This window comes from Cebidichthys violaceus, unplaced genomic scaffold, assembly GCF_023349555.1.
Source record: "Cebidichthys violaceus isolate CVI_PGR_0920_01 unplaced genomic scaffold, fCebVio1.0.p SCAF_4, whole genome shotgun sequence".
Classification (NCBI taxonomy): domain Eukaryota; kingdom Metazoa; phylum Chordata; class Actinopteri; order Perciformes; family Stichaeidae; genus Cebidichthys; species Cebidichthys violaceus.
Genome location: NW_027176594.1, coordinates 2,318,126 through 2,338,867, shown reverse-complemented (window position 1 = coordinate 2,338,867; position 20,742 = coordinate 2,318,126). Strand labels below are relative to the sequence as shown.

The 20,742-nt window shown below is 42.6% G+C and overlaps 2 protein-coding genes across 2 annotated transcripts; one reads left to right on the top strand and one right to left on the bottom strand.

Annotated features, from left to right (window-relative positions):
- Positions 1-791: 791 nt before the first annotated feature.
- On the top strand, positions 792-20,735 carry slc5a10 (solute carrier family 5 member 10). The gene is made up of 14 exons (XM_068727139.1): positions 792-821; positions 1,545-1,649; positions 2,260-2,319; positions 2,723-2,827; positions 2,923-3,028; positions 3,147-3,227; positions 3,321-3,526; positions 6,303-6,438; positions 14,495-14,602; positions 14,693-14,843; positions 15,011-15,179; positions 17,672-17,887; positions 19,272-19,365; positions 19,513-20,735. Exons 1-14 carry the CDS (start codon positions 807-809, stop codon positions 19,704-19,706), a joined length of 1,746 nt encoding a protein of 581 aa, XP_068583240.1. The 5' UTR covers positions 792-806; the 3' UTR covers positions 19,707-20,735.
- Positions 4,122-13,859, bottom strand: fam83gb (family with sequence similarity 83 member Gb). Its single transcript, XM_068727138.1, has 5 exons — positions 12,427-13,859; positions 10,576-10,743; positions 9,432-9,556; positions 7,108-8,482; positions 4,122-5,231 (listed from the first exon to the last, which is right to left on the bottom strand). The coding sequence occupies exons 1-5, from the start codon at positions 12,916-12,918 to the stop codon at positions 4,857-4,859; spliced, it is 2,535 nt and encodes an 844-aa protein (XP_068583239.1). The 5' UTR covers positions 12,919-13,859; the 3' UTR covers positions 4,122-4,856.
- Positions 20,736-20,742: the final 7 nt, after the last annotated feature.

Sequence of the window (20,742 nt, the reverse complement as noted above, 5' to 3'; positions counted from 1 at the left end):
CCCAAGCACAGCGTGTGTGTCAGCGCTGCAGGTGCCACATTAAGGTGATGTGTTTAATCATCAATTCAACCAAGACTGCCCTCTTCACACGTACAAGACACACGAAACACTCACTTTCTGTAACGGTGAGGTCAGCTCGTGGTTCTGCCGAGACAAGACTTCTACCAAGGGCCGGAGTGTGTGTGTTTGACTGTGCGTGTGTGTGTGTGTGTGTGTTAATGTTAGTAGGCTTTGTATATGTGTTGAAAGGGGAGTGAGCAGCGTCTGGCGGTTTCCAAAATTTTCAGGGATTGTAATGTGTTCGTCTTTGTGTTTAAGGTGTTTGCAGAGCAGGTCGACAGTGTCGGATTATGAGAGGCGGTTGATGAGAGTGACTGAACAGGTGTAATTCGACAGGTGTGTGTGTATGTGTGTGTGTGTGTGTGCATGTGTGGCTTTAAGGAAAGGGTAATACAGGAAGTAGGGTTTTGGTGTATTTTTAAGTGTGTGTGTGTGTGTGTGTGCATTGCCGTGAACATTGAGGATGTCAAACTCCACCATCAACTTCTACGCCCTGACTCAGTCCTTCAGCTCCTCTGACATTATTGTCATAGTGACCTACTTTCTTCTTAACATCGCTGTCGGCATCTGGGTGAGAGTCAGTGGTGTATGTATACATGTGTGTGTGTGTGTGTGTGTGTGTGTGTGTGTGTGTGTGTGTGATGTGTGACATGTTCTGGATGCTCGAGTATAACAGTTTTCTCTGTCAGTCATCATGCAGGGTGAGCAGGAATACCCTAAGCGGATATTTCTTGGCTGGACGGGACATGGCGTGGTGGCCGGTGAGTGTGTGTGAGTGTGTGTGTGTGTGTGTGTCTCGTGATCTGCTCTGTAACATCTCGCTTTTTCTGATAACAAAAATCTGATCAGCAAATATCAGTAAGCTTTTATATTATTGCAAATAAGTTGGTGGGTTGTGCTTGGCAGATTTAACCAATATATTAATCCTGTATACCTGAAGTGTAATTATATTTTATGATACTTCTACTCCACTACAGTTCAGACTGAAATATCGTACTTTTTACTCCACTATATTAATCTGACAGATTAAAACTTTTCATTTAAAACAAATGATAAACTTATTTAACACACTGATGAAGCCTTTTGGGGTTGTGAATTGTTTGCAGCTCCTCTAAATTCCTCAGTTTCATTTAAATAACTGTTTGAGACCCTGAAAGAGAAAAGTCCAACAAATGAATACAAATGTGTGTATCAGATACATTCATCTTGCAAACCACTGGACTAAACTAACAAAATAAAATAAGCTCCACCCCAACTAGCCACAACAGTAAAATGCAACTTTTGCATTGATGCATCAGAGTAAACAACAATGTAATATATGATAGTATATTATCCATTTTTTTGCAGAACAAGTACTTTTACTTTTGATACTAAAAGTGCCATTTAAGTAAGCTTATATATGCAGCACTTTTACTTGTAAAAGAGTATTTTTTTAAGTTGCTGTATTGCTACTTTTACTTGAAATATCTCACTGGTGTGCCCAGATTGGAGCGTCCCTCTTTGCCAGTTCAGAAGGCTCAGGTTTGTTTATTGGTCTGGCTGGTACCGGAGCTGCTGGAGGCATCGCTGTCACTGGTTTTGAATGGAACGTGAGTAGACAAACACACACACACACACACACACACACACACACACACACACACCTTTCCACTCAACAACACATTATGTGATTCTACTCTATCTATTAATACTCAATACACACATTATAGATAGAATGAAGCAGAGCTAGCATACTATTTCTTTTGTGGTTTGTTGTATTACAGTAATAGGGCTGACTGGATAAAGAACATACAGCTACAATAACTAATCTCCCATTTGTAGCTGAATAGAAATCAGTTAACATAAGTATTTGTAAAAGTGGGTTGTACCTAATAACCTCTCTCTAGTCTGTCCAGACCAAATTATTTTTGCATGGTGCATTTGTGTTTTAACTTCCTTCAGCAGCTGTTGCAGGCAATCGGCTGCAGAGGGCGGCAGCAGAACATTTCTTATGCTTTACAACTGTATTAGGTGGTGTGCGGAACATGAGGCACAAGTCAGGCAACTGTACAAAAGGCTTGCACATGCAGATTACCTACAGAGTTCGAAGATTTATCTCAGTTTTACCAGAGAGATTTATTATCTCCTGAGGCGACTCTTGTGGACAATCTGGTCAAAGCTCTGTGTCATCTTTCCGTCTCCTTTCCTTCCTCCTCTCAGGCCACCTATGTGTTGCTGGCTCTGGCCTGGGTATTTGTGCCTGTCTACATCTCCTCAGGGGTTAGTTTGCACACACACATACACACACACACACACACGCACACACACAGATCTATGTCTGCTTGTTAAGGCAGGTTCAGCAGGTACATTTAGGTGCCAAGAATCATTCTCCTTGGCAGCATTCTCCACCTTGAAAATTCCCCAAAAGGGTGTTTCACTACCCCACATCACACACACCAAGTGTTTGACAAAGAACATGAATTACTTAATTTCTCTCTGTTCGTACATAATTATGTTTGATGTGTGAATGCATCCAGAGTTACCAGCTGCTAATTGACAGATCATACTGAGCCCCCAAGTCTCTTCTGTGTAGATGTGGTCTGTTGAAGAAGTTGAAATTTGTGTGCGTGTGTGTGTGTGTGTGTGTGTGTGTGTGTGTGTGTGTGCGTGTGTGTGTGTTCAGATCGTGACAATGCCAGAGTACCTGGGCCGTCGTTTCGGAGGAGAGAGGATCAGAACCTACCTGGCTGTCCTCTCATTGCTGTTGTCCATCTTCACAAAGATATCAGTACGACGTCACACTCACTTTTTGGCTGCGTTGGCTTTCCAGCATTTAACTTCGTCTGCTATGAGATTGACTCTGTGTTGTGTTTCCGTCTCCAGACTGACCTGTACTCTGGAGCCTTGTTTGTTCAGGTGTGTCTGGGATGGAACCTCTACCTGTCCACTGTCCTCATGCTGGTGGTCACTGCTCTCTACACTATAGCAGGTACACAAACAACCACACACACACACACACACACACACACACACACACACACAATTACATCTGGTGAAACTGATACATTGGGAAAAGATTCCCACACCACACACTCGCTTCCTTTCAGGTGGTCTCGCTGCTGTCATCTACACCGACACTCTACAGACATTCATCATGATTATAGGGGCAATCATCCTTACAATCACTGGTATGTACAACTATCTTCATTTAGAAACCAACGCAACAACTGCAGTTATTTTTAAGGAATGTGTAGTTGGAGTTGTGTGTTCCCCGTCCGCAGCCTTCAACAAGATCGGTGGCTACAGCAACCTGGAGCGTGTGTACAGCATGGCGGTGCCCAGTAAGATCATTCCCAACAGTACCTGCCATCTGCCGCGTGAGGACGCCATGCACCTGTTCAGAGACGCCGTCACCGGAGACCTGCCCTGGCCCGGCATGACTCTGGGGCTCACCATACTGGCCACCTGGTACTGGTGCACTGACCAGGTACGTTTATACACAAACACTCACAAAAACAAGCAGGAAACCCCACTGATGCAGATGTTTCTTATAATGCAGTTCCTCTAATGGCCACTAGAGCCCTCACTAAATTGAAGTTGGAAAACTCAGAACCTCTTTCTCAAAATAAATTAAATAATTTTATACATTTTCACAACATACAGATGTTGACATATGCTAATGTATGTTCGTTAAAATGAAACACCAGGAACCTTTATTTATTTATTTTTTAAAAGGTAGCTGTTTTGACCCACCAACTTAAAACTGGGGAAGCTGGCATGAAGTAATACCACTGCCATGCCTAACTGGATTCATTTGAATTCAGTGGCATATTTTGAAATCAAACAGAAAGTGAACAAGAGCACTGTCTGTAAACTGTTCATTGTATTTAAAAAAAACAAAACTGTGTTCACTCAACCACAGCAAGTAAGGTTGGTCAAAGTTGAACAAGGAAGTAGTCCCACACACAGTTTTGGTATTTTAGTTATTTACTTTCCTTTCAGTATGACAAACTTCCCCAAAATATTTGGATGTTAACGGCTAACTGTCGATTTACCTGAACTGATTGAGGCAACAACAGAGCTGAGTCAGAAACAATTTGTCTTTTTATTTACAGCATTCACTTTTGGCCCAACATCACTTATATACCAGTTATCAACACAGTAGCCCAACCCTAACACCATCAGTAACCAATCACAGTGGTATCAACACCAGAGCCGGACTCTTATATCAGACATAATCGGTGATGCATGTCGCAGATACACCACATCTTTGTAGGTTGGATATGGAAAAAATAATATTTACAGTGAACAATTCTGAAAAAGAAAAGCAGTTGAGGTAATTAAGAAATATTTTGTTGAAAGGACTGTTAACAAAACTGAAGTGCCTGAGTTGGCAGAGGGGATCTCACTAAACGCTGACTGGTTATCATCTACAAAATACACTTCCTCTTGTAGAAAAGGATCCATGCTTAAAAGATGTGGGTTGATTTCCTCCCAGGTATCAGTATCTGCCTCTAACATTCATTATCCCCCAGACACGAGTGAAACCATCCAGTCTGAAGCCTTTAGCATTGAAACATTGATTTTGAAGGTGATGTGATTGATTGACAGACAACACCTAAAAACATATTAAATCAAACTGCCAACTCTTTGTTGACATAGTCAAAAAATCCCAATGAATAGTTCTTGTTTGTTGAGCCTCTGGGTTTGAAAACAGGAAATGACACACATGCCAGTGATAGAGAAGATTCCACACTGAAGAGTCCCCACTGTCTGCATCATCGATCATCCTCATGTTCCTGTGCTGGCCCACAGTTCTACCTATCAGCCCTGTTATGTTGAGACGCTTTCTTCTGCGAGGCTCCACCTCGTGCCCTTAAGTGTCTCAAATTGCTCAGTTTTGAGAAAGATAGCCCTAGTAACCCTGATGCGTTGCCTGGCGGCTGTGCCGAGGCGCCATCCGTCTTCCTGTAACCCGGGCTGTGGCGACGTGGCGACCGGCCGGAGCGTCGTGTCTCTACGCGCAGCAGGCCCGAATCCGGCTGCAGCGCTTGACCCTGCCAGTAACGATGTCCTCCGATCACCTGGACATCAGCTCGGGCGGGGCGGTGAAAACTTCCAGGTTTGGCGACGATTACTTTAGGTGCTCTCTGTCGCGCATCATGACTTGGAGACTTGGAGGTCTGGAACAACTACAGAGAGAAGAAGCAGAGAGTGATGAGTAGGACATCATGGAGTCCAGAAGAGTTGGTGTCTATTTGTGAGGTTACAAAGGACTGGAAATCCTCCATTACCTATTTCACACATGGAGTACCTCAAGGATCAATCCTCGGCCCTTTACTTTTCTCTACCTATATGCTCAAATATGTATATCCTGGATCTACTTCTTGTTTGATTCGAATGATGCCATGAGACTGAGCACACTGCAGAACTCCCTTCAGTTATATCAGAAGTTATAATCAGACTTTTCTGTCATATTTCTAATTTCTTCTAATATGTTTCCTTTTCATCAAACCTTAAGGCTCATAGCAGAGATCTTGGTGTGACAATAAAAAATAAAAAGTCTAGGAAACGGTACTAACGGTAGCAATCTATTTAAGCTTCCACTTTCTGTATGAAAGCTAGTTGGTCTTAAACACATAATGGGGCTCAAACAGTACATTGCCAGTGCTATGTGGGCTTCTTGAAAAATGGGGAAAATGGCTACATGGCTATGACCACAACTACGTCCTCAAATGTTTTCATCCTCTTTTGAAATATGGAAAAATATTCACAATAGCAGCTGTATCATCATAGTTTCGGTTTGTTTACACAACACAGAAAATGCAAACCTTAGCTTGACTTTCCTTTTTGATTGCCACGTGAATTCTGTTGTCCAAAATTCATTCTTTAGCAAAGCCTGGAAACTGTAATCCACGCTTATATTTCTTTATGATTAGACAACAGACCAATTTAGCACCTTTACAGCGTTTTAGACTGGATTTTGGAATTGTCTTGATTTTTAAGGGACATATGGGAACTTGCTTGTGACTGTATTTCTGATCTGCTAATCCCTCTCCAAAAAACACATTTTAGAATTGCATTTAGTTAAATTGTTTTGATTATGTGCTTTTACTGCATTGTATTGTATCTGTTAAATTGCATTTTATTTGAATCTATGTATATTTAATGAAGCTATTAATTTCTTGGTTTTACGTCTTTCGAGTGCTTAATGAATAAAGTTAGTGCTATTATTGTTGTTATTTGTGTTCCTCTGTGTGTAGGTGATTGTACAACGGTCCCTGTCCGCTAAAAACATGAGTCACGTGAAAGGAGCATCAATCCTGGCTGCCTATCTGAAGATGCTGCCCTTCATCTTCATCATCCTCCCTGGCATGATCAGCCGAGCTCTCTATCCAGGTGCGTGCACACAGCTGACAATCACACCTTTTTATTTTGGAAAAGGAATGGCATGTTCACTGTGAGCAGGTAGTGGCTTGCTTTTAAACTGGTGCTGAAACACACCCATGTGTGAGAGAGTAGGACTGAACCACCTACTTGTTCATGACAAACATTACTCCTGGCAACCTCTGCCATTGTTTTTGTCAGTGTTTCAACTTTTAAAATTGATTTGAAAGATTAAGACAAGCATTGTGTCAGCATCTTGTCAGTGACTTCAACAGGAAAAAAAGAAGATATTCAATTTACAATAAAGAGAAACCAAATTTTCTCACAATTGTTCAAGCTGAGCACTTTTTGCTTGAAAAAAAACTTTTAAAAATTGTTAATTTTATGTTAAAATGCCATCACAATTTCCCAGACCCAGGTTTTAGATCAACAGTCTAAAAAAATTAAAAATATTTACATTGTTATTAAACAGTAAGAAACAGCAATCCCTCAGATTTGACAACCTGGAATTAGCAAACACGTGGCATATTAAAAAGTTAATTTCTTGCCAAGAATTATCTGTCAACTGACTAAGCGATTAATTCACTAGTTGTGTCAAAACCAAAGGATTAGAAATATTGTCCTATATATATTACAATGCTATTGTATTTACTATTGTCTACATCCTGTAAAATATAATACCTGTCCAATGTGCCTATGCGGTGACTGGTGTACTTGTCTGCGGAGCTGCTGCGATTGGCGGATGAGGGCAGAGCTGTCTTCTGATGGGCTGGGCGGCCGCAGATCCAGCATGCTCTGGGAGAAGCGGGCCATCATGTTGACCCCGTCTCCTTGGCGATTCCCGCGCCCTGATCCTGTCGTCGCTCCGTTGATCAACGGGTCGCTCGGCTGTTCCGGCTGGGAACCTTCATAAAACTCGTCCTCCGACACTGTGGAGTTGCTTGAAGGACCGTCATTGGCTGCCCGGTCACAGATGACCTTGGTGCTGTCTTGGCTGCCCTCACCCGTGCTGCCAGAGTCCCCGCCGTCGTTCTTTGAAGTTAGGCGGCCACGGATGGGCTTCAGCTCCTCGCGGGTTCCCTTCTGGTTGAAGCCGTCGAGACTTTCCAACTGGTCCATTTTCATCAAAGAGACCTGTGGTTGGCCCGGCTGCTCCGAGGGGGTGGCGTCTATGACTAACTGCAGAGTGCGGCGTTTAGGAATAGGAGGCGCTACGGTTTGAGTCTCAGGAGTTTGTTTGTCATTGTTTGTAGGCTTTGAATCAGCAGTAACATCGGATGGTGATGGTGCATTCGGTTTGTGTGTGTCTGGTGTTAAAGGTGTGTTGGGCTGCTGAGGGGGCCCACTGGAATCTGTGGCATCAGTTTGGTCTTCATTCGGAGCTGTGTGCGATTTCTCTTTGGGTTGTTTGTTGGTTGGACTCACAGGAGTAGAGACGTCTGCGCTCGTATTCCCGGGAGGATTTTCTGCTGCTCCTGCATCCCCACCTGGAGCAGGTTTATCAGTCTGTGGCGGTAGTACAGCGCTGAAGCGAATAGCCCTGCTGGTCTCAAACCTCTCCGACCTCTGTAGGTGAACCTGATGGGCTCGCTTATCATCCCTAACATTGATGAAGCCAATCACGTCGCTCGGTGGGTCTGGTTCCGGCCAGGTGGGCAGGTACGGGATCAGGTACGCTTTCTCCAGATGGGCTAATCCCGGATGCAAGGGGGGCTCTTCGATGACGTGTCTAAGACGGCTTTTCGTAAACTTAAGCCCAGAGGGATTCTTGTTGCTGGAATTTTGGTCAGAAGGAGTGGAACTTGTGTAGGTTCCAGTGGTAACAAGGGCGTATTTGGGATTGATGAGCTTCCTAGCAATAGCAGCTGACACCGGAGCAGGAGCTGCCTGAGGGACCGGGTCGGGGATTGGTTCATCGACCATGGGGACCTTGTTCAGAGACACGCCTCTGGACACGAGGTAAAGGTCACCAAACTGCAGGTCGAAGGTCTCCACTGCCTGTCCTGTGATCACAGTGATGAGGTTACGGTCCAAACGGGAGGAGGACCAGGTGAAGCTGGAGGAACAAAGACATGGAAACATGAATTCACAGCAGCGACTCCCTTATTTACGAGCTTATCTGACGGGTTTTCAGATTTCAATATGTTTTTTCTTACTAAATTTGTCCTGGTTTACGTTTGTCACGTTTAAATTCTTTCTTTTATGTCACAACTCCGACTGAGAGAACCCAGCTTATAGTTTTATCATTACACCAAATACTTGTAGCCCGAGATCACGTATGACATTATGCTCTGTGCATGATTTCCTCACGCTTAATTTCGAGATTATGAGAGCATAGAGATGTGATGGTGAACAATAGATAATTATAGATGGCATGACGAACCGAAAGTGTGTTAAAGGTTTATAGTTGTGGAAAATGCTGCTGCGTACTGCAGCAACGCCGTTGTTGCAACATGCCCAAGGAAAAGTCAGTGGGTAACACAAACTGGATTTTTTTTCTCATGTGATCGTAGCACATTTCAAAGTATTATAAAAGCATACGTTTTTGTTTGTCAGAACATCAGACAATATTGGTGGAAAACGTTGCTGTTCCTGTGTAGCTGTCAGCCTATTTATCTCAGTGTTCCAGATGTTATGAAGCAATTTGGCCAACAGCTGCCTATTTACACATCCAGCAGGCATGGAGCAACATTGGCATTGATTTAAAGGTGTGTTTTTGGATCCCCGACAAATATTCTCTCAAACGCTAACTTTGTCTCTCTGCTGTTTGGTGCTAAGCAGGTAGCTTAACTTTGGCTTTTTAATGCTTTTATGCTGAAAACTGTGTGAGAGCAGTCAGACTGAACCAAAACAGTAACGTTGCGAGCCAGAAAACAAAAAAAAAAACTGTGAGCTGAAAGATACCAAAATGCTCCTTAAAGCTCTTAGTGCGCCGCCTTTCTCCTGTCACAGTTATAGAATCCATGTTAATACAAGAAGAAGGATTAGAGCAACATCCTGCTCACCTGTATGAACCAGAGATGGCTTTGTCTCCATCTACCAGGAGGAACTTCTGGCTCAGTGCTCCACGCACCTTCTGTGCCGACCGTGTGAAGAACTCCACACCTCCACAGCAGCGTACACGCAGATTCTATACACACACACACACACACACACACACACACACACACACACACACACACAAGGTTAATGCTACGTAAAGAGAGGGCTCTTGGGGATTTAGCTTTGATGGGAGGAAGGATATTGGTGAACAAAAGGAAATTAAAGGCGACAACAGATTAGGGAGACGGGGGAAAAAAAAGAGAAACAGTTCTTCTGTATTAATACCACTATAAAGTGTTGTTGCTGACTCTGCAGGTTGGAGCACGGACTGTATGTATGTGCATGCTTGTGTGACACACCCTGCGGTGTTTGTCTTTGGCCCTGTGATAAGGGTGTGGTTCCTGGCCGAGCGTTACCTCGTAAGTCAACGTTCCGTGCGAAATCTCACAGGGGACGCTGGACACAAGAGTCGTAAAAGCTCACAACAGCAGCAGAGATGGCAGATAAGAAGAAAAGTTAAAGAGAGGCGAGGCTTGGCGGGTTATCGCCGTGAGGAAGGAAGAAAGAGAAATGAAAGACAAACATGTTGCAGAAAGTAAAGTGAGAGTGCGCATGGTTTATCTAATTGTCTGCAGCACAGACAGGAATGTGCTTACGGTCTTACCCGTCCAAAACATTTTGAAAAGCCCCAATGAAGCATTCAGTGAGTTCTGTCTCGAGCTAGACCTGTTCATCTCGGAGAGGCAAAGAATAACAAAGACATTCAGCCTGTGGCGAAACAACTAGCTGGTGCATGCATCTTATCAAGGCTCGCAGGCAAAAACCTGTTTCACGTTTTTCAAGTGACCTTGTTTTTTTTCCCTTGTATTGCAATATACTTATTTTTGGAAATGGGTCTTTAATGAAACATATTTTATTTGAAACGTTGCAGCTGGAGCTTTTTAAAACAAACAGTTTTCTATTATTATATACTTATCAGGAGTAGCCATCTGTCCAACTAGCTCATCCCCCAGCTTATCAAAACATCATCTGCGTGTGTGTGTGTGTGTGTGTGTGTGTGTGTGTGTGTGTGTGTGTGTGTGTGTGTGTGTGTGTGTGTCTGCATACCTTTAGGTGTCCACGGTGCATATCAGCTCTGGCACACATGGAAAGAAAGCAGGGCACTGAAGCCATGTCAATAATGATGTATACAGGAACTTTGCGTCTGTAGGATGCATCCAGCAGGTCTCGAAAGATATCCACGTCTGTGAACACATCCATCACCACGGCTATCACCTACACACACAAAAACACACACGCAGAGGAAACCACAAAAAGGCGTGAGTGTTTCCTGGGTTTCATTCGACAATATTAGCCCCATTAAATCCCCAAAAAAACAGCTGTGCAGAACTGCATCTAAAAAGTAAATCGAAACCATCAAAGTCAAAGGATATGTCTGAACACAGATGTCCCATAAGGAGACAGCTAGACACAAACAGTGCTGTGCAGACTGGTGATGGAGTGTGAAGTGTCTGTACAGTGTGTGTGTTATGTGGGTTCAACAATACACTACTAGTGAGAACATGGTACTCTTCACACCGCGCTGTCTATGCACTTTTAAACCCAGTTAAAAATGTAAAACTGCAGAACTAGGTAATTTAGCGAATAAGCTGATCTAGAAAATAGCTCTGGAAAAAGGCCAGTTTGTGAACCTTGAGGTTAGAATATAGTTTAATAGATTTCAAACCAACTGTACTGTGATTATACTTGTGTACAATGAATCCTAGAAGAAGTTTTAAAAACTACAAGATAGAGAAGATAGTAATAAAAAGCAGAATAATTTGACGACGTCGGCGTGTCGTAAGCAGTGAAAAAGTATTTAGCTCTGCAACTGAATCAATTCATTTGAAGTTTTTTTTTTTACTCGGCTTCTCAATGTGCCAGCACCAACTTGAAAGGTAAAGGTTATGTACGTAGTGCTGGCATGAGAACTATTCACTGTCGTCAGAGCATCTTTATTGCCCCCGGCGTGGCGAGATCACACTTGTTTTATTAAAACTTTGTTGTGTTCAGGCGCGAGTGCGTCACATGCGAGAAAAGAAGGGAACAGGAAGCGAGACACAGGATTAAATTCAGTCTAAATTTACGTCCGTCAGATGTTTTTAGATGAGATTTAGCCTGACGTGCTGCAAAGCTGTCAGCAGGGTTTGTGGGGGAAAAAAGGAAAGGAAGTCAAACCTCTGATTGAAACAACTAACAAAGTAATGCAACTAAAGATTATTTTCATTATGAATTAATCAACTAACCGTTTAAAACCCAAAGATATGCAGTTTACGATCACATATGACACAGAGAACTGCAAATCCTGACATTGGCGATGCTGCAACCTCAGAATATTAGTTTTATTTCATTTAAAAAAATGACTGAAACAGTTTGTCAAGCTTGTAAATTATTTTCTTTACTTCTTTCAAACAAGCACTGATTTGTAGTTTGTGGTGTTGTGGCACTGAACTACATTATACACTGAGCACGCAGAAAAATATTGAAAACCATGATGTATTGTGGTGCATTCAATAGCACTGCAATATACGCAACCTTATTTCAGTTGTTGTTGAGACGTGTACTGTGGTTATTTGCGTGTTGACTCAGTGCTGTGGTAGCCTACATTTGCTGTGGTGTTTTGTACTTGATTGTACTATATTACAATGTGTTTTGTCCTCCACTATACATAAATGGAGGAGCCAAATATAAACATATTGCAATATAATGTAATGCAATACAACAACACAAGTGTGATCTCTAAAAACTGTTGAATCAACACCGCTTTGACACATAAAAGGTACATAAATTACACAAAGAGAGCAGGCTTTGTTATTGCAGGGCTATTGTACTGTAAATTACAACTTCATTAACCACTGCATTATAAAAAACATCATCATCATCATCATCATCATCAGCATCTTCTTCTTCACTGCCTACCCTCGACGCTGACGCAATGCTCTTGCGCACCACCTCCTTGATGTGCGTGTGCCCCTCGGTTGGAGGCTGTGTGTACACGGCCACGCGCGTGACCCCTCGGTATGAGTTGGCCTCGGGCCAGCCGAGGTCCAGCTCCGCCACTGAGCCCTCCGACCGATCAGGCCAATACTGGAGCGACACCTCTCCGTCTCCCCCGAAGTTCCCGGACCCCGGCGTGATGTTACCCGGCCCGGAGGTCTCTAGCCTCTGATGGTGCTCGTGGCCAGGCCGGTAGTCCTCCGCCGAGTGTGCAATCCGCTCCAGCTCCGGTTCTGAGAGGAACTCCCGCACGCCCTTCTCGCGGAGCAAGTCCCTGAACGCATCGCGGCCATTGGTGACGAGCGCCTCGATCGCCAGCCGTTGGTCCTCGCTGTAGAAAAACTCCGGTTTCCCCTCGTTCACGCGCCAGTTGACGTGGTGATTATCCAAACATTGGATCTGAGACAACGCCATGGCGCCGATAGATCCACCGGTCAACAAATACTCAAGTACCAAAACCACTCTGACCTAGTTTCCACTCTTCGGTCCAAAGGGTCAAACCTCGCAAAGGTGCGATCTGTCATTCCGGTCCATAACGCGTCCGCGTGAGCTGAGCTCGTGAGGTGGTAAACAGACCCCACCGGCAGCGAAAGACTTTCACCTGAGGGAAATAAACCGATAGAACCGTTCCCGAGCACGGACTCTCAGGTCTCAGGTTACTAACACACACACACACACACACACACACACACACACACACACACACACAAGCAGTCACGCACACTCAGGTGTTGATCGCACGGCGCACCCACGCCACGCCTTTCACCTGCCGTAGGAATCCAGCGGTGGCCCGGTTCATGCGCTCCAGCCGCGGGGCCCGGCAGTCATGGAGGCAGACAGCTGTCTGGGTGGATGAGTGTGTGTCTGCCAGTGAGTCAAACTGAATGGTAACACGTCGTGGAGAGAGAGACAGATAAGTCATTAATCCTCCTTTAAAAAAAAGAAAGGGTTGAAACTTGTTGATGACTCAAGATAACTTTTACGCTGACGAGCCACGTTTCCTCTTTTTGTCGGCTCGCCGTTTCAGCAGCTGTTCAAAGCACAAAACACGACAACTGTTGAGTCCCCCGAAAGACAAAGTCGTGTCAGTAACGTGGCGCGTATGAGTCTCCACTTTCACACGGTTCGAGTCCGAGTCGGCTCCTTCATTTTCCTTTTCCTCCAGACAGAAAGTTCATCGAGGTCCGGTACTTTGTGTGGACTCCCCGGTGTGTGTGTGTGTGTGTGTGTGTGTGTGTGTGTGTGTGTGTGTGTGTTTGTGTGTGTGTCTGCCTCTAGAATTTGGCAACGGAAGCTCTGTCACCGGGAACAGCAAGGCGGAATGTCCGGTTGTTGGTTAGGAAATACAGGCAGTTAACTCCACCCTCCTCCTCCCGGAACAGAGGGGGAGAAAAGTCTTATTTCATCCCAAAACAGAACCGTTAAGACGAACAGTGTAATATCTAACTACGGGGCCATTGAGTTTGTATCTACTGTAATATGATGTACTCTTCCCTTTTATAGGTTATTATAGTTTAACGAGGATAATTATTCTAGTATAAGGAGTTTAATACTGATTAAAAAAAAGAAGAAGAATATAAAAGCAATCTGAAGGAGGAGAATGTTAGGTGGGCCAATTTCCTTTTTAGGTAATGCAGTGCAGATACCAAACTTGTGATTGCTGGTTAGTGACGTGATACTGTTAAATATGCTGGATTTTTAGAGATAAAACAAATTATTCATGTCTGGATCAGAGTTTATATGTTTTAAGATTAAGAGGTCAAGTTTAGGGATATAGAGACGCACAAAACAGACAGGTGACCTATTCTGTGAGTCCACTTTTTCTAACTTAGAATAGAATTTTAACATAAATAATATAGCTAATTCAAATTAAAGTGTTTTTAATTTTTCCCTAAATCCTTTACCTCTCTATAAGTAGAAATTAGAGCAACGTGAATTTTGTTACATCTTCCACCCCTTTGTGTGAATGACTTGTGTCTTCATATTTCAGACACCGTGGGATGTGTGGATCCAGAAGAGTGTGTGCGAGTGTGTGGAGCTGAGGTGGGATGCTCCAACATCGCCTTTCCCAAACTGGTCATTGAACTCATGCCAAGCGGTGAGAATACTGTTATTTCTAAATGTGTCGACTGCTTTGATAAGCTTCTTTTATCCACATGCATGTGTTCATTCGTGTGTCGTATTACAGGCTTGCGTGGACTCATGATAGCGGTGATGATGGCCGCTCTGATGTCATCGCTGACCTCCATCTTTAACAGCAGCTCCACACTCTTCACCATGGACATCTGGAAGAAGCATCGCCAACGCGCCTCGGAGAGAGAGCTGCTATTGGTCGGCAGGTATGCGTCACTCAGCGGTCAGAGAACGTCCGTCCTAAACCCTGGATGGTGCCAGCTGACATATGCACACTCTGAACATGCTGTGGAGGGACAACTTCTTTTAATGTCAGGATTAATAAAGAAAAGAGAAGCTTAGAGGGGAAAGAGATGTATGTGTTTTGTTCCAGGATCGTGACTGTGATCTTGGTGGTGGTGAGCGTGGTGTGGATCCCCATCCTGCAGTCGGCCAACAGTGGCCAGCTCTATGTTTACATCCAGTCAGTGACGAGCTACCTCGCTCCACCCGTCACCGCTGTCTTCACTCTGGCCATCTTCTGGAAGAGGACCAATGAGCAGGTAACACACAAACAAGTTGTTTTCATTTTTTTGGCTGATCTATTCATAGTTTTGTCTCTAAAATTGTGTAAAATGCCCACAAAAAGTTCCTATACTCACAATCGAATGTGATGTCTTTAAATTGTTAATTTTGTATGATCAACAGTCCAAAACCCAAATATATTTGATCAACACTACTTTAAAAAAAAGAAAAAAATCGTCACATTTATCCATTGGTTTGGTGATTTGGTGAATCCATTAATCAACTGATCATTACAGCACTAATTACTGTCAGAAACATATAAGCACACTAGTATTTAATAATGAAAAAAAGATAATTAAATCTTACTCCACAAAGTCCTTTGGGACAACTTCAACAACACAATATATTGCTTTTCAACACACACAGGAAACATTCATTCTCACACACATAACCAAACTCAATTCAAAGTTTACTCTAGAACATGCTAGAAAAGGTTTGTCCTCTCTCCCACACTGTACTGCTGTTTGGTTTTATTAGCATCACATGGGATCAAGCTGCCAAAATCTCTCGCTGCTTGGTGTGGAGCCCACGTGTTTGCACACATGAATGTCTTTGTCTGTTACTCACTGGTTTTATGAAGTGTATTGTTTATTATTTCCTCAGCATGAGTGTGCTGCTCCTTGAAGAGATGAAAGTGTTTCTGGCTGATAGCAGAGTGGAAGTGTGGGAAAGTGTGATTATTAGAAGATAAAGCTTAACAGAGGGAGGTAAAAGAGATAACGCCGCTGTAGTAAAAGTGTGTTTCAGCCAAGGGCAAATAACGCATGGTGAACATTTTTTTGACTGCAAGTAAATACCAGTCCACCGGATAGTCAAGAGTGAATCCCTGTTTTCTTAAGAGCACATCCTGGGTGTGTCTGCTCGCTGTGAACACGCTTTTAACTCCTAAAATAAAGAGGATTTTCTTTCACAATGAAAGGATTTTCTCTTTTTACACTTATATAACTATCACCTTTTTCCAAATCTGAATGAAGCTACAAAAACTGTATTTTAGTTTAATACAATCAACTTGCCTGGGGTTACAACATGGGTTGATAACAACAATGAACACTGAGTTGGTGATTTGCCAATTTAATAAACGTTTCCTAAAACTCAACAAAAAGGACATTCATGTTACTCTTTGGATGAATTGTAAAGACTTCGGGGATCCTTAAACGTTTCATCTTGCGCCACCATCAGGTCAAATTTGTTCAGTACTTTACCGAATACAGCCTCGATTGTACTGCGTGCTTAGTGCTCAAATGTTAGCATGTTACCACACAAAGCTAAGATGGTGCGAATAGTAAACATTACACCTGTTTAGCATCAGCATGTTAGCGTTATAATTGTGCGCAAGTTAGCATGTAGGCATTAGCATTTCGCTCAAAGCAGTGTTGACGCTCACAGAGCAGCTAGCATGGCTGCAGCCTCTTTAGCCTTGTCTCCTCAGCGAAACTAACAACACATTAAAATATATTGAAAATGTCTAAATTGAAAATTTAGCACAGTTTAAATCTGTATGCCTTGACGTCTTTTGACCTACAAAAGAACAAATCCATGCTTACTGGTCGGGGTTTGAAAATGTCACACCCATTTCGTTTTGGATGTTTCCTTTTCATTCTAGAAGTTAGCACTGTTACACAAGAGGCATGACCTTTGTTTTTGTTTATACAAACACAGTAAGCATTTTGCTGTATGAAGCTTAGGTGTTGACTTTAGGGTCAAAGGGTACACCTTGCCATGCAGGATGCAACACACGCTGACTAGTCAAACAATACAGACTGTTTTAAATGGGAACATGACATGTGTATTCCTTGAACCAGAGCGGCAAATGTAACTTGTAAAAATACCAATCAACCCTGTAATAAGTGTCATTACATCTAGACACACGTGGTGTCTGTATGTATGTATTCGTCTATATATCCCTTAGTATTAATCCTAGAAATTTTAATTTTGAGATTAATGGTGTTTGATTTTTGTATCTATATATGAACAGACCATTCTACAACAGTTGGCAACTTAACAACAATAATAGCTGTTACATTTAATTATTTTTTTTTTACAATAGAACAAAGAGATAAACGGTTTGGAGTCATAATATGATAAGTAGAAGGACAGGTGATTGCTTCGCGAGCTGTGACAAGGTGATTATTTTTGTGTGTGTTAAGTCTAACCGCACAGATCACATTCTTTGCTGAAGGCTGAACAAAGACGAAGACAGAGAGTTATTTGTGTCACTGCACATGTGTGTGTGCTCAAGGGAGAAGTGACACGATGGTGACAAATTGACATGGTGGGAAAGTGAGAGTGCTACAAGACCGAACACACCCAAAATACTGAAGCTTTCAGCAGCAGGACGTTCAGCATATTAATTCACATTAAGGCATTCAATGTAATCTGAGTAAATGTGTTTGTGTGTGTGTGTGTGTGTGTGTGTGTGTGTGTGTGTGTGTGTGTGTGTGTGTGTGTGTGTGTGTTTGTGTGCACTCAGGGTGCGTTCTGGGGCCTGATGGTGGGTTTGGTGGTGGGTGTGTGTAGGATGGTGCTGGAGTTTGCCTTCCCGCCTCCCAGATGTGGAATCGTGGACTCGGCACCCGCGGTCCTGCGCAGCGTCCACTACCTCCATTTCGCCATTCTGCTCTGTGGACTCACAGCTATTGTTGTCACTGTAGTATCACTGCTCACACCGCCACCCAGCCACGAACAGGTGTGTACACACAGATACAGTCAATAACAGACGTATTAGGGAAGCGATGCTTATGTGAGCATTTTGCTGTGTTGGTTCACCTGTAATGTATCTACTAAACATACAAAAAAAGAGTTGAAACTGAGGTAATGGGGCAGGTTTTATCTGAAGGTGGGCCTCCGTGTTATAGACAATCAAAGAGGCCAAACCAACAATCAACCAAAGAGCAAAATCTTACAGTACAGTAGAGCTATTGTTGCACACACAAGAAAGACGCTAAATCCTAAATATTTGAAGCCAGTGACCCATTTGTCACATTTGACATTATTCTGAACTGTGAACTCAGAATGCAAACAGCAGCCGCTCTGATCTCATGAGACATTTCAAGAGAATTAGTCTTTATTCAACCTCCTTAAACACACAGACAATTAATCACAATGCTTGTTATATACATTAAAACATCTACAGTATCACAGTGTAGGTGGTTTAGGTACATTTTGTTGCACAAACAATAGTATCCATGCTATGCTGTGTTATCTTTGATGAAGAATTCTTATTAAGAACATAGAGAGTAATCATGAATCATGCATTGAAATACAACTGAAGTTTATACTTCAGATTGGCCTGTCTTGCCAAAAAAGTGTGAAACTGTTTTATTTATTACACTTTATTCACCCCACAAGGGGAAATTTGTTCTCTACATTTGACCCATCCCTATCCTGAGAAGCGCCTGGGGAGCAGTTAGGGGTTCACTGTCTTGCTCAGGGACACTTTGGCACTAGACTCGTAGCAGCCGAGCATCGAACCACCGACCTTTGTGTTTGCTGGATGACCCTCTCTACCCAATGAGCCACAGCTGCCCCAACGTTTGGAAATATGCTTAATTTATTTCTTGCTGAGGGTTAGAAGTAGAGATTTATACCACTTTCATATTTGTCTGTTAAATATGAAGCTACAGCCAGCAGCTGGTTAGCTTAGCTTAGCTTAGCTTAGCATAAAGACTGAAAACAGAGGGAAACAGATAGCCTGGCCCTGTCCAATGTTAAAACAATATCCATCTACCAGCATGTCTAAAGCTCAGCAATTAACATGTCTTGTTTATGCATTATATCCAGCTTTAGAGGTGGATGTAGGCAGATTGTGTTACCTTTGAGCAAGGCTAGCTGTTTGCCCCTGTTTCCAGTCTTTGTGCTAAGCTAAGCTAACAGGCAGCAGCTTCAGATCTTCTCATCAAACTATCTGCAAAAAAGCGAATATGCATACTGTCAAACTGATCCTTTAAGGCAGGATATTGTCAATATGGACACACATTCAGCTTCTCTACATATCGTGTAGGTTGTGATTATGCCAAACTGTAATTGCTAGTCAATAAATGTTGTTACATTTCCAATTTCTAATCTCCCAGTTGTGTAACCTGACCTGGTGGACTCTGACTGAAGAGCCACCAAGAGAAATCCCTCTACAGAAAGTGTCTTCTGTCAGCCACCGCAGCTCCCAGGGTAAGAGTGTGAACATTCACACCATTTGGAATAAAACTAGCCATCATGTGATAAAGACTCACCAACACACACACACACACACACACTGCTGTAGTTATTGTATGAGTAACTTCCTGTGTCTGCTCCGTGTGTGTGTGTATGTTGCAGGCTCTGAGCCAACCCGGCGGGTGACATGTGGTCAGGGGACAGGATTGTGTATCTCAGCGGCGCGGCGCTCAGAGGAGACTCCAACTCCCAGAGTTCAAAACGTTAGAGAGAGTGTGTTCTGGTCCAGGTTCTGCTGTGTCAACGCGCTTCTGGTGGTCAGCATTAACATTTTTCTCTATGCATACTTTGCCTGAGTATTTAACATCCTGTCTCAAACTCCTGTTGAACTCCTGCCAATTTCTCCAGGAACATGGCGAAACAAACTGTGGGTTTTTTTGTACTGATTTTACATAAATCCTGCAGATGTAGCAAAAATGTAAAAAAAAAATAACCCTTTTTAAACAAGAGGGCACAAACCTCTAACTACAAACCTCTAAATGAAGACAGTGTTGAGAATAATCTGCAGCTGGATCCACATCCGTATGAAATAACCCATAATGACAAATAATTATGACATGGGAGAATTTATGGAAGCTCAAAAGGTCACGAAAGAAAAAAAACGTTGAAAAAGTAACCTGGTTTTAAAGTTTGAAATATTGTACAAATTACAATAAAGCTTGTGGCTTGTAACAAGCTAACATGAATGTGCAGTTAGTGTTAGATAAAATATGACATCTAAATAAAAGGGCATCACACATCATTTTAAATTGAAAGCTTCCATAATATATGGTAAGAATACATTTATGTGGTTTAGGTTGTATGTTTCTTCCACACTTTGTTTTAGTCTATATACCTAATAGTAATTATATAGTTATGTTTATGACGTTATGTTTTGTGAACCCTCAGTTATCGTTCTAGTGTTTTCATGCTATTGAGCTTGTTTATGTTGTTTGTAAATCAAAATTTCTCAACCTTTTTAATTTGTCATGTCAGTTTAAATATAAACACTTTGTGTTTTGTATTTAAGAGTGCATTTGGAGCATCTAAATGAAATAGAAATAATGAGAAGTTTTACACTTTATTATGACACATTTATCAGACAGATTACAATTTATCAGAACTGAAATTTGTCTACAACCTTACTGCTTAACAACAGACTCCCACAAGGGGCATTAACTCCAAGGTTGAGAAACGTCTATGTTGCTGTGCTTTTTTAATGGTGAAATTCATCAAGAAGAATTATTATAAAGGACCTCATGTTAATCAAAAGACAAAATATCCATGAAATGTTTATTCTTGTGATTTCTCAAATAAATGTAAAGATATGTGCATCGAAGCTACAAGTGTTGG

What these genes read in the sequence shown, in the direction of transcription:
- fam83gb (XM_068727138.1), bottom strand. Translation starts at nt 12,918, where the DNA reads ATGGCGTTGTCTCAGATCCAATGTTTGGATAATCACCACGTCAACTGG. An exon ending in TGCACCGTGGACACCTAAAG is followed by an intron (nt 9,557 to 10,575) that starts GTATGCAGACAC and finishes GTGTGTGTATAG; the next exon opens with AATCTGCGTGTACGCTGCTG. An exon ending in CGCATAGGCACATTGGACAG is followed by an intron (nt 5,232 to 7,107) that starts GTATTATATTTT and finishes TTCTCTCTGTAG; the next exon opens with TTGTTCCAGACCTCCAAGTC.
- slc5a10 (XM_068727139.1), top strand. An exon ending in CAGCCGAGCTCTCTATCCAG is followed by an intron (nt 6,439 to 14,494) that starts GTGCGTGCACAC and finishes TTCATATTTCAG; the next exon opens with ACACCGTGGGATGTGTGGAT. An exon ending in CATTGAACTCATGCCAAGCG is followed by an intron (nt 14,603 to 14,692) that starts GTGAGAATACTG and finishes GTCGTATTACAG; the next exon opens with GCTTGCGTGGACTCATGATA.